At 43.0% G+C, this 17,591-nt stretch overlaps 1 protein-coding gene across 1 annotated transcript; it reads left to right on the top strand.

The window, feature by feature from the left end:
• Nucleotides 1–4,491: 4,491 nt before the first annotated feature.
• On the top strand, nucleotides 4,492–5,121 carry LOC103108388 (large ribosomal subunit protein uL11-like). The gene has a single exon (XM_060180220.1). The coding sequence runs from the start codon at nucleotides 4,568–4,570 to the stop codon at nucleotides 5,063–5,065; it is 498 nt and encodes a 165-aa protein (XP_060036203.1). The 5' UTR covers nucleotides 4,492–4,567; the 3' UTR covers nucleotides 5,066–5,121.
• The last annotated feature ends 12,470 nt before the right edge of the window (nucleotides 5,122–17,591 follow it).

The following is a 17,591-nucleotide window of genomic DNA, read 5'->3' on the forward strand; positions in this document are numbered from 1 at the left end:
AAGGAAGATTCACAGCTGACAACCTCCACGCCCACATTAGCCCTTCCCTTTCAGGCACTCTAGATCTGCCTGTCAAAACCATCACTCGTCTCATGTAACTCTTGAGCATTCCAGATCTGACGAGTGTGAGAGAGACTGAGCTGGCCACAGCAGTCCCAACGACCCAGGACAGAAACCTCCACAGGAAGTAGCCCTGAGCAGGGAAGTCTGGGAGCACTGTGTGGGCAGTACTGTGTGGGCAGGACAAGAGTGGACACTCCAGCCTTTGGGAGTAGGGATCGACCTGTCAATGCCCATGTCCAGCAGAGAAGCAGTTACAGAAGCCTCCCACCTTTTGCACCCCAAAAACAATTGGGGGAGAAGTGATAGGAGGCAGAGGATAAGAGGGCTCTGAACTCCAGCTCCATCAGGAGAGAGATATTTGGATGTAGCAATAAGGTTATGTGTGGCTTGGAGGGGAAGGGAGGACTGGGCCTGGATGTAAAAGAGGGCAATTATGTACAAATGTAGACAGTTAGTTGCAGAGGTGACAGTTAACCCATGTCTATAACCTTGGGAGAACCGCGGTGGTTTGCAATGAAGTGACTTGGGATTCAGAAGTCTGGTGGTGGGGACAGTATGGAATTATACCTCTGTTGACATGTCATTTTGTATATCAATATTGAATCACTAATAAAATCTTTAAAAAGGAAAGAAAGAAGACTCCAGCCTCACACACATCCCACCCTGTATGGCCCGGTCTGTGAATGTCACCTCCTGAAACATTACCATGTTCTCTTAGTGAGTGTCAGAGAGAAAACCCCTCTTACACTCAGCCTGTGCTGGTCCTGCTGTCTCTTCTCATCTGAATGGGCCGGTGGAGAGTTACCTGTGAAGGTCACAGTCCAGAGACATGGGCTCACTAAAAATAACTGAGACCTGGTACACACACACACACACACACACACACACACACACACTCAGAGGAAGGGCCGGCGGCAGCCCACCCAGCAGAGCACACACTACCATATGTGAGGACCCAGGTTCATCATGCTGGTTCCTACCTACAGGAGAGAAGTCTCACAAGCAGTGGAGAGTGCTACAGATCTCGGACTCTCTCTCTCTCCACACTCCCTCCCTTTTTCTTTCACCCCTTATCAAAAATATGCTGCAAGTAACAATGAAATCATGTAGGCTCAGAGCTGCAGCAATAACCCTGTTGCGGGAGATGGAAACACACACACACTCACATACACACTCAAATACACACTCACATACACACTCACATACTCACTCACATACATATACTCACATACACACACTCACATACACACACTCACACACATACACACTCACATACTCACACTCACATACACACACTCACATACACACTCACATACACACTCACATACTCACTCACATACACACACTCACATACACACACTCACATACACACACTCACATACACACTGACACACACATACTCACACATACATTCACTCACATACACATATATTAACTCGCACTCACACATATTCACACACATTCACATACACTCATACACACTCACATATACTCACACACATACACACATATACACACACATACACACACTCACACACATACATACACACACACATACACACACAGTTTAAAGAGACTAAAGAAGCTTAAGAACCAGATTCATTTGTGACAGGAATTGCCAGACTGTGGCTTTAAAACAATCTTATTTAATATAGTATAGACTGTAATGAAAAAAAAAAAAAACAGATGAAAAACACAAATGTGGTCAATCGGTCTTTGAACAAGGAGCAAATCTAATGAAGTAGAACAAAGTTACTCGGTGAACAAGTGGGCATTCATAGGCAAGTTAGAAAAATCTAAATACTGGCATAATCTTTCAAAACTACTAGCTCAAAAATGGCTCCCCACCTGCGGGGGGGGGGAGTGGTCACTTCACAGGCGGTGAAGCAGGTCTGCAGGTGTCTATCTTTCTCTCCCCTCTCTGTCTTCCCCTCCTCTCTCCATTTCTCTCTGTCCTATCCAACAGGAGCAGCAACAGCAACAGCAACAATGGAAAAATAATGGCCACCAGGAGCAGCGGATTTGTAGTGCAAACACCAAGCCACAGCAATAACCCTGGAGGCAAAATAAATAAACAAAAGTTGCTTTTTATATCTATGTGTCCACAGCTATACTGTAAACTATTAAGCCCTCAATAAAATGATAAAAATAAATAAATGTAAGTTACTTATTAACCTCAACTAGATAATATTATTGATCGAGCAAAACTATGGAGACAGTAACATAATAGTATCCAGGAGCTAGAGAAGATTGGGAAGTGACTAGGCAGAAATAGAAGATTTTAGGGCAGCTGGGTGGTGGCACCACCCATGAAGTGCACACATTACCATGCATAAGGACCCTAGTTCAAGTCCCCAGTCCCTATCTGTAGGACGGAAGATTCATGAGCAGTGAAGCAGTACTATAGGTGTCTGTCTGTCTTACTGAATCCCAGCAATAACTCTGGAGGCAATTCAAAAATGAACAGATCAATTTTACAAAGAAGACTTTTTTTTTTTTTGCCTCCAGGGTTATTGCTGGGACTCGGTGCTTACACTACGAATCCACTGCTCCTGGAAGCCACTTTTTCCCCCCTTTTTTTGCCCTTGTTGTTGTAGCCTTGCCGTAGTTATTATTATTGTTGATGATGTCGTTCGTTGTTGGACAGGACAGAGAGAAATGGAGAGAGGAGGGGAAGACAGAGAAGGGGAGAGAAAGATAGACACCTGCAGACCTGCTTCACTGCTTGTGAAGCGACTCCCCTACAGGTGGGGAGCCAGGAAATTGATTGATTTAATAATGATCAACACGACCCTGGGGTAAGAGGGGTACAATTCCACACAATTCACACCACCAGAGTTCTGCATCCCAACCCCTCCATTGGAAGCTTTCTTATTCTTTATCCTTCTGGGACTATGGACCCAGGATCATTATGGGGTACAGAAGGTGGAAGGTTGAGCCAATATTTCTACTTATTTGGGACAGAGAGAGACACCACTTCATCCACAAAGCTCCTCTGCTGTAGACAAACCTTAAGTGGCACCAAGACTCGAGCCTAGAACCTTACATCCAACAGGGTATACACTGTACCAAGGAGCTACCTCCCAGGTCCTTTGCATTTATTTAATTTGTGGTAATGTTAATTTACAAAAGTTCACACCTCTTGTGTGAGATGTGTGTTGCCATGACACAGCCACCACCACAGTCCAGTCAGTCCCCTCTTCCCTTCCAGTAACCACAGCTCTGCGGTCAGAGGCTAAGAGTTTGTTTGCATTTGTCTTTGTTTCTTCATTTAGTTTGTTTAATTGTACCTCATGTAAGATTATTCAGTGTTCCAACTTCTAGTTTAAAGTTTGTTTCTTTTTTTTTCTTTCTTTGAGATTTATTGGAGAGAGAGGGGGAGAGGGAGAGGGAGAAGGAGAGGGAGAGGGAGAGGGAGAGGGAGAGGGAGAAGGAGAGAGATAAGGGAGACTAGAGCATTGCTGGGGATTGAAACTGGGACCTCAAGTCCTGTGCACACTATCTCCCCAGTCCTGTTGTTTAATTGTTGATTTTTTTCCTTTTTCCCTTTTTTTTTTTTTTTCCCTCCAGGGTTATTGATGGGGCTCGGTGCCTGCACCATACGTCCACTGCTCCTGGTGGCCATTTTTCTTTTTCCATTGCTGTTATATTGTTGTTGTTGGATATGACAGAGAGAAATGGAGAGAGGAGGGGAATCCAGAGAGGGGGAGAGAAAGATAGACACCTGCAGACCTGCTTCAATACTTGTGAAGCAACCCCCCTCCCGCAGGTGGGGAGCCGAGGGCTTGAACTGGGATCCTTACACAGATATTTGCACTTTGCGCCATGTGTGCTTAACCTGCTGCGCTACTGCCCATTGCCCCCCGCCCAACTGATTTATCCAGTAATTGGTTGAAAGACATTTTGGTTGTTTCCAAATTTTGGCTGTTGTGAATTATGCTGCTATGAACAATGGGGTGCATATAATTCCTTAAAATCAGTGTTATTATATCTTTTGGGTAAATGCCTAGGAGTGGAATTGCTGGATCATAAGGTTTTTCCATTTGTGCTTGTTTAAGGCTTCTCAACACTGTTCTCCATAATGGCTTCACCAGTTTGCCCTCCCACCAGCAGTGTAGTAGAGTTCTGCTCTCTTTCTCTCTTCTCATCCTCTCCAATACTTTATCTTTTCATGTTTTATTGATGAAGCCCATTCTCACGTGGTGTATTTCAGTGTTCTATACTGGGATCTAGTATAGATCCTTGTTGATTGGCTCTATCCAGGGGTAGCAAATCATTATTAGAGAAATGATTTTCTCTGCACAGTGCACAGGATGGATGGTGGTAGAGATAACTGAGGATATCCAACAGTTAGTAACTGGGCGTAAGAGCAATCGATCTGCTGTGGAGGCACCTGGTTAGAAGTTGAAGCTCCTACTTTTGGTTTTCAGCTCGGAGGAGGCCAAGGTGCAACTTTCTTCGGTAGTCCTGAATCCAGGTTCGTCCAACACCAGACACCTCCACCATGCCACCAAAGTTCGACCCCAACAAGATCAAAGTCGTGTGCCTGTGCTGCACCGGCGGGGAAGTCGGCGCCACTTCTGCCCTGGCCCCCAAGATTGGGCCGCTCGGTCTGTCTCCAAAAAAAGTTGATGATGACATTGCCAAGGCTACTGGTGATTGGAAGGGTCTGAGGATCACAGTAAAACTCACAATCCAGAACAGACAGGCCCAGATTGAGGTGGTACCCTCTGCTTCAGCCCTCATCATTAAAGCTCTCAAGGAACCGCCAAGAGACAGAAAGAATCAGAAAAATATTAAGCACAGTGAAAACATCACTTTTGATGAAATTGTCAACATTGCCCGACAAATGAGGCACCAGTCTTTAGCTAGAGAACTCTCTGGAACCATCAAAGAAATCCTGGGGACTGCTCAATCTGTGGGTTGCAATGTTGATGGCCACCATCCTCATGACATCATAGATGACATCAACAATGGTGCTGTGGAATGCCCAGCTAGTTAAGAATTTAAAAAGGAAGATGCTTCAATAAAGGATTACTTGAAAAAAAAAAAAAAGAGGACTTCTGGAGGCAGAGCTAGGAGCAGCAGATTGCTTTCTCTCCTCTCCTGTCCTCTCCTCTCCCGGATCAACTAGGAATACCAAGGGAGACCACCCCAGACCGAAACAAGACAGGACTAGAATGACCACAGGAACCCAGTAAATCACCCGTGAGTACAAACATGTGTGGCTGGTGTCAGAGAGGAGAGAGGAGCCTAAGGAGAGATTAAGTGACTGCTAACAGTTCAGCAGTTTATCAGTTGAGACACCACCTCCAGTCTGCTCCACCAACAAGGGGACAGCTGAAGGGAGGAGAGGACTCCCCAGAGACTCACCAAGTGCAACTCTGAGTCTCCATTGCTACTACCCTCAGAATCTGGAGCAGCGACAGGAAGGGACACCAGGGGACAGAGATCTAACTGGGAAACTCAGAAGACCTATACCTCGGTGGCATAGCTGAGGGGCTGTGAAAGTCTCTTTGCATAACCACTGGATTATCTCTGCCACACCCTGCTTTATCTCTTGGTCAGGAGTCAGTGATTAAGCTAAGAAGCCTATTGATAGTTTAAAAGCCCTCAGGCTCCCATAGCCTACAGGGAAGAAAGAAAAAAAAAAGAGGCTTTTAAACCACTGAGCTCCAACTCAGGGACTGAAACAACTATTAACTTCCACCACTGTAAACCCCTTAATTAACTTACTTAGACACAAGTCAATCCAGGCAATAGTGATCAATAATTTGAAAAGTACTGATAAAGGGAACTCATAACATAATATATAAAATGGTTAAAACAACAAGAAAAAATATTGGAGAATCGAACCAGGACAAGAGTCCAGCTAAAAGTCCTCCAGAGGGTGAAGCACAAAATAACGAGTTCAACATCCAAACATTAGCTAAGGAAATAATAACAGGAGTGAGTAAAGAATTTGAAAAAATTGTAATCAGAAATACAGGAACAACAAATGAGAATATGGAAGAAAATACTAATTATCTCATGGTTATTAGAGAGCTGAAAGCTGAAATCGCTGAGCTAAGAATGCAACTAGCTGACCAAGCTAAAACACTATCAGAGCAGGGCAACAAAATAGATGAACTCCAGAAAGCAGTAGAGGGCAGAGAGAATAGAATCTATGAGGCTGAAGACAGAATTAGCAAGATTGAGGATGAATTAGAGACAACTAAAAAAGAAGTAAGAAGGGAGTCTGGCCGTAGCACAGCGGCTTAAGCACACGTGGCGCAAAGCACAAGGACCGGCCAAAGTATCCTGGTTCGAGCCCCAGCTCCCCACCTGCAGGGGATTCACTTCACAAGTGGTGAAGCAGGTCTGTAGGTGTCTTTCTCTCCCCCTCTCTGTCTTCCCCTCCTCTCTCCACATCTCTCTGTACTATCCAACAACAACAGCAACAATAATAGCTATAACAATAAAACAACAAGGGTAACAAAAGGAAATAAAAAAAGAAGTAAGAGATCTCAAAAAGAGATTAAGAGATGCTGAAAACAACAACAGAGTCCTATGGGATGACTTCAAAAGAAACAATATACGCATTATTGGCATACCAGAGGAAGAAAGAGAAGGAGAGGAAGAAAGCATTTTCCAGGCCATAATAGCTGAAAACTTCTCTAGTCTAGACAACATCAAAGACATAAAGATTCAAGAAGCCCAGAGGGTCCCAAACAGAAGTAACCCAGACCTAAAGACACCAAGACATATCATACTTAGAATGGAAAGGAATAAGGATAAAGAAAGGATCCTCAAGGCTGCAAGAGAAAAACAGTCACCTACAAAGGAAAACCCATAAGATTAGCAGCAGACTTCTCCATACAAACACTACAGGCCAGAAGAGAATGGCAAGATATCTATCGAGTGCTCAATGAGAAAGGCTTTCAGCCAAGAATACTATATCCTGCTAGACTGTCATTCAGACTAGATGGAGGCATCAAAACCTTCTCAGACAAGCAACAGTTGAAGGAAGCAACCATCACCAAGCCTGCCCTGAAAGAAGTTCTGAAAGGTCTCCTATAAACAACCAGACCACCATAAATAGGGCATATATCAAAACACTCTAAACTCTACAAGAATGGCGTTAAAATATCTTCAATCTTTGATATCAATAAATGTCAATGCCCTGAATTCACCTGTTAAAAGACACAGAGTAGGAAGATGGATCAGAAAACACAACCCAACAATATGCTGTCTACAGGAAACCCACCTAACTCAATAAGACAAACACAGACTTAAAGTGAAAGGATGGAAAACTATCATACAAGCCAATGGCCCACAAAAAAGGGCAGGAACAGCTATTCTCATATCTGACATGATAGACTTTAAAATAGATAAGATTAAAAAAGATAGGAATGGACACTACTTAATGCTCAGAGGATCAGTCAATCAAGAGGACTTAACAATTATTAACATCTATGCACCCAATATGCATCTATGCATCAAAGATGAGAAGCCATCTAAATACATCAAACTTCTACTGAAAGAGCTACAGCAATATATTAACAGTAACACAATCATAGTAGGGGACTTCAACACCCCACTCTCTCAACTTGACAGATCATCCAGGCAGAAAATCAATAAAAACATAAGGGAGCTAAATGAAGAGATAGATAAACTAGAACTACTGGCCATTTTCAGAGTCATTCATCCCAAGAAACTGGAATACACATTTTACTCAAATCCACATGGGTCATTCTCAAGGATAGACCATGTATTAGGCCACAAAGACAGCATCAGCCAATTCAAGAGCATTGAAATCATCCCAAGCATCTTCTCAGACCACAGTGGAATTAAACTAACACTTAACAATCAACAAAAGATTAGTAACAGTCCCAAAATGTGGAAGCTCAACAGTACGCTTCTTAACAACTTCTGGGTCAAAGAGGAAATCAAGGAAGAAATCAAAATGTTTTGAGAGTTCAATGAAAATGAAGACACAAGCTATCAAAATATTTGGACACAGCTAAAACAGTCCTAAGAGGGAAGTTCATAGCTATACAAGCACACATTAGGAAACAAGAAAAAGCACAAATAAACAGCCTGATTGCACATCTTAAAGACCTAGAAGAACAACAGAGGAACCCTAAAGCAACGAGAAGGTCAGAAATCACTAAAGTTAGGGCAGAAATAAAAAACATTGAGAATAGGAAAATCATACAAAAGATCAATGAAAGTAAATGTTGGTTCTTCGAAAGAGTAAACAAAATCAACAAACCTTTAGCCAGACTCACGAAAAAAAAAAAAAAAGAAGTTGAAGCTGCTGTAGCTGGTTCTATGATGATGGCACCTAATCTAATTAGGCACCACTGGAAATGAAATTATGAGAATTTGGGAGTCGGGGTGTGGTACAGCGGGGTTAAGAGCACATGGTGTAAGGATCCCGGTTCAAGCTCCCGGCTCCCCACCTGCAGGGGAGTTGCTTCACAGGCGGTGAAGCAGGTCTGCAGGTGTCTGTCTTTCTCTCCCTCTCTCTGTCTTCCCCTCCTCTCTCCATTTCTCTCTGTCCTTTCCAACAATGACATCAGTAACAACAACAATAAGAACTACAACAATAAAAAAACAAGGGCAACAAGAGGGAATGAATAAATAAATAAATTAAAAAAAAAGAAATTATGAGAATTTGTTCTAGGAAGATCCAGCCTGTCCCCACAGCTTGTATGCAAATGTAGGTAGGTTGCCAGGAGTTACTGAAGTTGACCTTTTTTTATGTGAGAACCCTGTCAGTTAAGAGTACCAGGAAGATTGCCTGACAGGGGCATAGTGGGGCCCCTTGTATCTCTCTGTTTCAAAAGGAACTGGCTCATGGTCTGGGAGGTGGATGAGGCATTGGACTCTCATGCATGAGATTCTAAGTTCAATCCCCAGCAGCACATGTACCAGAGTGATGTCTGGTTCTTTCTCTCTCTCTCCTATCATTTCTCATGAATCAATAAATAAAATCTTTAAAAAAAAAAAAAAAAAAAAGAACTGGTTCATGAGCTCCAAAGGAGGGCTACATATGCACAGTTATTCTCCCAACTCAGAAGAGGGAGGTGCAAGCTCAGGCAGGCTTCATGGGTAAAACTGATGCTCCTTGGTCACCTGGTGGGGACATGCAGTTTCCACAGACTCTCTGAGGAAAGTTGTGACGGACCGCTCAAGCGGAAGAGCATCAGGAAGGAGCAGAGTCCCCAAAGAGACTGGTGGGGGGGGGCGGGTCAGGAGTCGGCACAGGGGAGAACAGAACACACCACACTCTGTTGGAGGGTGAATCTGAACTCAATTTTTATTCAGCCAGTGAGAACTTATGTATCTTTCAGCCTTACATAAACAATATCTGAAACAGAAAGTAAAGCTCATTTCTTGATTAGATGGCCTTGCGGTTTTACAGAAATGTTGTACTTCTGGGGTGATGCATTTCTGAGTAATAGGCTTAGCAGATAGCATTTTACGTAGAGTTTTAACATATTTCATAAGAGGAGGTGAGTAAGTATTATTAAGAATTTTTCCTAAAACTTTATATATTTGATTACCCATAACTTTGTCCACCTTATTTCCTGTTCATCTGTATCTAATCTGGGAAAAGGGGCTGTTTGTCCCCGATTACACAGCATCATTACCATGTACATAATGAAAACAATAATCAGAGTTTTCAATTTAGATCTGCTCAGGATGCCAAGACCCACTCCCAGAATTCTTCTTCCTTGAAGAGAGTTTTCCTGGGTGCTGACCCTGTCAGATGGGTTGTTCTGGAGTTGAGTGGGGCGTGGCAGAAAGTTGTTGGTCTTCAGTCACTCACTTCTCAGGACAGGGACAAGGGCTCAGCTAAGGGCCACATGTGTGCAAGTTTAGTTGGCTTAGTGGGCAGAGTCCCATCTATTCTGCCTGTTGCTACTTGATACCACGGAGGCTGAGGGTGGAACAGGGGTACAGTTCAGAAGAGCACTGTAATGGTGCTGGGCCTGGGAAGGAACAGTATGTCTGTATGTGGATACAGACTCTTGGTTTGGCAGCAGATTTCTGTGTTGCTGGGCACCTGCTTCAGTGGTGGTTCACAGAAGCCACCTGTGAAGGCTAAACAACCAGTAGTGACCTGAATTAGCTGGTCAAGATCCAGCGAAACTCTAGGATCCTGGGGTATAATCTGCCCCTTAAAAAATTCATTTCCCTTTATAAATAATAAATAAATAAATAAATAAATTCATTTCACAGTGACATTCTTCTAATGCACTTACCAATAAGGGACTAGATTTTCACCTGGCCCGGTGAGCTGTTTCACTTAAAATCTCTCTTCTAGACTCCACTTACGAGTAAATCCACCTGATCGCTGTCTTTCATCCCTTATTATACTAAGCATAATCACAATATAGCAGATAAGAGTTGAGTTCTCCATTTTGGGGAAAGTTAGGAAATCTACTGTAGGTCTATGACTGCTAATTCTTTCAGGAGCCCAACAGCTAACACGCAGGTAGGCTAAAGGTATTGTCTGTGAAGGTGCTGTCAGAGTTAGGAAGAAGACTAGAAAGCTGGATGAGGGAAGAGAGTAGCTCCCAAGAATGGGAAAAATGTATAAATACCATTAACTGTAAACCCCATCAATCTGATCTGGGGCCCATATTCAACACAGGAGCCGGTGTAACCTCTGCATCCCTATAGGTCTGAGCTCGTATTCCATGGCCAGAGGTAAGGACATTCTAGGCTGGCTTCACTCATTACTATGGAACGGACTACTCCACTCTCAGAAGAGAGAAGAAAACATTTTTGTGGCAACAGTAGTGGAAAATCTGTTGTTTCCTTTCATAGTTATAAGTGGAAGAAACATACAGTGAATAACATAGGAGAAAGACAAGAAAATATGACTCTGCCACTAACAGTCTTAGACATTCAAACTACTCTATTGTCATTGTCAGCCTCTGTATGTGGATGAGTCCTGCTTGATGCATCCTTTCTCACCCTTCAGTACTCTAGAGCAGCTTTATCCTCCTGGAAGCCACACTCACTCATTCCCTCAGCCTCCACTTCTCATCCAGGGTAGATTCTATTGCTCATTGTTGAAATCACAAGGCCGGGGCTCTCCTCCACATTACAAAAAAAGCTATATATTTTAAGAAAAGAGTTTTCTTTATTCTTATTTTTCAACTTTTCCAAGGCACATGTACCAGCTATTTTGTTTCTTACCATCTTACCTCAACTTGTATAAACCGTGATTTTCTATGTAGGAAGTCTCATGTAATGTACAAAATGGCTAATAGATGAGTTCAGAAGTTGCAAGAAAAGGTCGGGAAGCAGCTTACCTGGCTGAATGTACAGGTTACCATGCACAGGTCATGGATTCAAGCCCTTGCACTGGGGAAGCTCCAACAGTGGTGAAGCCAGGCTACTGATGTCTCTTTTTCACTCCTTCTCTATCTTCCCCTTCCCTCTCAATTTCTGTTTCTATCCAATAAGTAAATACAGTACTAAAAAAATAAAATCTTTTTTTTGGGCTTTTTTTTTGCCTCCAGGGTTATTTCTGGGGCTCGGTGCCTGCACCATGAACCCACTGCTCCTGGAGGCCATTTTCCCCCCTTTTTGTTGCCCTTGTTGTTGTAGCCTTGTTGTGATTATTATTGTTACTGTTGATGTCGTTCGTTGTTGGATAGGACAGAGAGAAATGGAGAGAGGAGGGGAAGACAGAGAGGGGGAGAGAAAGACAGACACCCGCAGACCTGCTTCACTGCCTGTGAAGTGACTCTCCTGCAGGTGGGGAGCCAGGTACTAGAACTGGGATCCTTATGCTGGTCCTTGCGCTTTACACCACGTACACTTAACCCGCTGCGCTACCGCCCAACTCTTTTTAATATTGTTATTATTGGATAGAGACAAATTGAGAAGGGAGGGGGAGATAGAGAGAGGGAAAGAGACAGAGAGACACCTGCAGTGTAATATCAAGACAGTATTCCCCTGAGTGGGAGCTCATTATTGCTTTAGCTCAAAGCTGGAGTTTTGCATAATTGATGTGATGTTAACCATTTCACCTGATGCTAATTGATGTGACCTTAACTTTTTCACCTAATGCTAATTGATAAGATGTATAGAATGTATTTAGAGCAACAATAAAAGAAAAAGCAGGGAGGAAAGCGACTACTCTTCACTCAGTTACTGCATTTCCTAGTCATTCCAGTGCCTAGAAAAGATTTGTTGTGGTCCAGAAGGTGGTACAGTGGATAAATTATTGGACTCTCAAGCATGAGGTCCTGAGTTCAGTCCCTGGCAGCACATGTACTAGGGTGATGTCTGGTTCTTTCTCTCTCTCCTCCTATCTTTCTCATTGATAAATAAATAACATCTTTAAAAAAAAAAAGAATTGAAGACTATGTAAATTATAAACCTGTCCTATTTTTATTATCTGTAAATTAAAGGCATAGCTATTAAGAATTTTCAGGTTGTCTACAGTATTGTACTTAATAAATTACACTTTTTTTTTTTTTGCTCCCAGGGTTATTGCTGGGGCTTGGTGCCTGCACTACAAATCCACTGCTCCTGGATTTTTTCCCCTTTTGTTGCCGTTGTTGTCCATCGGTACTGTAGTTACTATTATTGTTGTCGTTGTTGTTGGATAGGACAGATAGAAATGGAGAGAGAAGGGGAAGACAGAGAGGGGGAGAGAAAGATAGACACCTGCAGACCTGCTTCACCACCTGTGAAGCAACTCCCCTGCAGGTGGGGAGCTGGGGGCTCAAACCGGGATCCTTACACCAGTCCCTGCACTTTGTGCCACGTGCGCTTAACCCGCTGCACTACCGCCAGGCCCCCAATAAATTACACTTTTAAGTGAAGATGGAGGTTTTCTAATTGCAATAACTTGGCATGATATTCATAATATTGTAGAACCCACTGACTATTGCTATAGTTTATTAAAATCCACTGAAAAGTAAATTTTTCTAATGAGACAAGCCCACAGTAAATTCAGACAGAGGTCTCCCCTTTATTAAAACTGTATCAAGTTGAAGAGCATTATTTTTTCACCTACTGGAGCACAAATGCTACTCATTTTTATTGGGTTTGTTTCTATATAGTATCCAAGAAGAAAAGTAGGATTCTCACTCTGGAGACTCTCAGAAGGCTAGACATGGACCTGCCCTATGACCCTGCAATTCCCCTCCTGGGGATGTATCCTAAGGAACCCAACACACCCATCCAAAAAGATCTGTGTACACATATGTTCTTGGCAGCACAATTTGTAATAGCCAAAACCTGGAAGCAACCCAGGTGTCCAACAGCAGATGAGTGGCTGAGCAAGTTGTGGTATATATACACAATGGAGTACTACTCAGCTGTAAAAAATGGTGACTTCACCGTTTTCAGTTGATCTTGGATGGACCTTGAAAAAATCATGTTGAGTGAAATAAGTCAGAAACAGAAGGATGAATATGGGATGATCTCACTCTCAGGCAGAAGTTGAAAAACAAGATCAGAAAAGAAAACAGAAGTAGAACCTGAAATGGAATTGGCATATCACACCAAAGAAAAAAACTCTGGGGTGGATGGGTGGGGAGAATACAGAACAGGTCCAAGAAGGATTCAGAGGACCTAGTGGGGGTTGTATTGTTAAATGGGAAACTGGAGAATGTTATGCATGTACAAACTATTGTATTTACTGTTAAATGTAAAACATTAATTCCCCAACTAAAAAAAATAAAACAATTAAAAATAAATAACTAATAAGAAAGAAAGAAAGAAAGAAAGATAGGATTCTAATACTCTAGCTCCCATAAACATTTACAGACATCCTCATAAATCATATACATGGTTACATTTAGTATTTCCAAGTTCTACATGCCTACTTCTATTTATTTATTTATTTATTTTAAATTGTTATTTATAAAATGAAAACACTGACAAGACCAGAGGATAAGAGAGGTACAATTCCCACCACCAGAAATCGTATCCCATCCCCTCCCTTGATAGCTTCCCTATTCTTTTTTTTTAATTTTTATTTATAAAAAGGAAACGCTGATGAGGCCAGGTGATGGCGCACATGTTACAGTGCACAAGGACCCAGGTTCGAGCCCCTGGTTCCCACCTGCAGGAGGAAAGCTTTGCAAGTGGTGAAGCAGGGCTGCAGATGTCTCTCTGTTTCTCTCCCTCTCTATCACCCCCTTCCCTCTCAATTTCTGACTGTCTGTATCCAACAGATAAAGATTTTTTTTTAAATTAAAAAAAAAGGAAACATTGACAAAAACTATAGGATAAGAGACGTACAGCCACACAATTCCCACCACCAGAACTCTATATCCCATCCCCTCCTCTGATAGCTTTCCTATTCTCTATCCCTCTGGGAATATAGACCCAAAGTCATTGTGGGATACAGAAGGTGGAAGGTCTGACTTCTGTAATTGCTTATCTGATGAACATGGATGTTGGCAGGGTGTTCCATGCTCCCAGCCTGCCTCTCTCTTTCCCTAGTGGGGCAGAGCTCTGGGGAAGTGCGGCTCCAAGACACATTGGTGGGGTTGTCTGCCCAGAGAAGTCTGGTTGGCATCTTCGTAGCATCTGGAACCTCGTGGCTGAAAGAAGAGTTAACATATAGAGCCAAACAAATTGTTGACTAGTCATGAACCTAAAGGCTGGAATAGTTTAGTAGAAGAGTTGGGGGGGGGTCTCTGTTTTGTAGATAGTAGGCCTATTTTAGGTATATTCCAAAGGGCCCATGACTATACTAGTTTTTATTTTCTTAGCCTGACCTCTGATATGCAGGTGGACCCAAGTTATTGTCCAGGGAGATGATGTCATGGCTGGAAAAAGGGCTAGAAAGCTGGATCGGGGAAGAGAGTAGCCCCCAAGTATGGGAAAGGTGTATGAATATTGTTGACTGTAAACCCCATCGATTTGATCTGGGGCCCATATTCTGCTTAGGAGCCTATTTGACCTCTGCATCCCTGTAGATCTGAGCTCACATAGTGTGGTCCTGAGTAGGAACGTTCCAAGCTGCCCCAATTTCAGGACCCATCTTCCTCAGGTGGAAGCTGAGTATGTTGTCCAGCCTCCCTTCAGAGAATGGGACGTTTTCTACCGTTATTGATCCACATTGAGGGCAAGGTCCTATGGGGGCCCACAAAGGGGTCCATTGTGTTGTTCCTGATGGAGATGACCAGTAACAATGGAGAGAGGAATCTATTTGAGGTCTAGACCCATCATGTCTTGTCTATTTATTTATAATAAAGCACAGGAACTTTTTAGTTTAAGTAAAATAAAATAGAAGTTTTATCAGTGTCTTCTTTTTAAAAAAAAATGTATTGTCTTTATTTATTAGATAGAGACAGCCAGAAATCGAGAGGGAAGAACGAAATAGGGAGGGAGAGAGATAGAGAGACACCTGCAGCACTGCTCCACCACTTGTAAGACTTTCCCCCCACAGGTGGGGACTGGGGGCTTGAACCTGGGTCATTGTACCTTGTAATGTGCACTCAACCAGGTGTGCCACCACCTGGCCCCTATCAGTATCTTCTGTCAACACAGTGCCTGCCTGACACGGAGCAGACCAGGTAACGGATGATAAACTCTCAGCTTTGGTTGGGTGGTTAGTTGTCCCAATCACAACTGAACTCCCAGGGATGTGTTTGGTAGCAGGCTCCTATTCAAAGCTCCCGTTTTGAGCCTCTGACTCCCCACCTGCAGGGCGGTCGCTGCAAGTGTCTATCTCTCTCTCCTCTCTCTGTCTTCTCCTCCTCTCTCAAGTTTTCTCTGTCCTGTACAACAGCAACAACAACAATAACTAACAGCAACAATAATAACAATGGGGAAAAAAATGGCCTCCAGGAGCAGTGAATTCATAGTGCAGGCACCGAACCCCATCAACAACACTAGAGGAAAAAAAAAAAATTGGGGGAGGGGCAAAGTGGTACAGTGCACATGTTACAGTCACTCGGACACCGGTTCAAGCCCTCAGTCCCCATTCATAAGTGATGCGATATTGCAGCTATGTCTCTTTCTCCCTCCTTTTTATTCATTTATTGGAAAGAGACCGTCATAGAGAGGGAGAGAGATGGAGAGACACCTGCAGCACTGCTTCACCACTCACAAAGCTTTCCCAATGCAGGTGGGGATTAGGGGCTCATATCCGGTTCCTTGTGCATTGTAACATGTGCGCTCAGCCAGGTGCACCACCTGACCCCTTCACCCTTTCTTTCTTTCCTCTCTGTCTCCCACTTCCCTCTCAATTTCTGGCTATCTCTATCCAATAAATAAAATGAATAAAAATAAATAAATAGAAAGTTCATAGTTTCATGTCTTTTTAAAATGTTTTTTTATATTTTATTTATTTAGGATAGAGACATCAAGAAATTGAGAGGCAAGAGAGAAACAGGGATGGGAGAGAGGGAGAGGGAGAAAGAGAGAGAGAGAGAGTTGCTGCATTGCTTTACACTCAAGAAGTGTCCACACTGTAGGTGGGGCCTAAGGCCTTGAACCTGGATCCTTGTGCGCTGTAATGTGTCCACTCTGCCAGATGCACCACCACTTCTCCCCCTGCCTCGGGGATTAATTTATTTTCAGTCTCTTGTTCCCCCTCCCCAATGAGGCTAGTTTAAAATAGACACCCAGTAAGATGCTTGTGTAAAAAAAATGCCCAGTTTGCCGCCTCAGTGCCCTTGTAATCAGTCCTTGATGCGCTGACAGAACTAGATCAGTACACTTTAGACTTCCATAGCTTTAAAACTGACAGTTCCTAGTTCTGAGAAGTCTCTCAAAGATGGGAAGCAGAAGATATTGGTCTTAACTATCCAGAAGGAAGGCCACAAAGTCTATGTGCTAGGTGATCAAAACTATAAGTCGGAGCTTCCTAGCAGGCAAGGCAGAGGGACACACCACCCGAGGCTTTCAGAGTCCACCAAGCAGCAGGACTTTCACAGCAATGGAAATCTTACCCGTTCTTCAAAACTAGTCACATGTCTATGGAGCAGGAAAATTCAAATAGTGGAACAGGGGAACTGGGTATTAAATTTCCTTTTAGCCTAATTAGGTATAGTCACAGAGGGTTGGTGGTGTGCTGGACAGCACAGCTGCTAGACATAAAACAAACTAGATGCTCAGGCAAATCCTCTCTCTCAGTACCGAGAATTCACACTTGAGAAAAATATGAAAGTGAATTCCATGTGGGTGCTTTCCGTTTCTTACGAATGGACCAATAGCACACTCCCCTATGGCAGATGCTATGTGCTAAGGACCCTCGTAAGACCTTCTTGTATGGGACTGAAAGATAGCACAATGGTAGCACACCAGATTTTCATGCCTGAGGCTTGGAGTCCTGAGTTCAGTCCCCAGCACCACTATAAGCCAAGAGCTGAGTGGCCTTTCATCTCTCTCCCTCTTTATCCCTCTGTCTCTTATTAAAATAAATGAATAAATATCAATTTTGTGTTTTTAAAAACTCATAATATTAAGTCATTTAATTCTCTCTTTTTTTAAGGCTTTGTATATTTATTAATGAGAAGGAAGAAAAGAGAGGAAAAAAACAGACATCACTCTGG

This window comes from Erinaceus europaeus, chromosome 21 (assembly GCF_950295315.1).
Source record: "Erinaceus europaeus chromosome 21, mEriEur2.1, whole genome shotgun sequence".
NCBI classification, from domain to species: Eukaryota; Metazoa; Chordata; class Mammalia; order Eulipotyphla; family Erinaceidae; genus Erinaceus; species Erinaceus europaeus.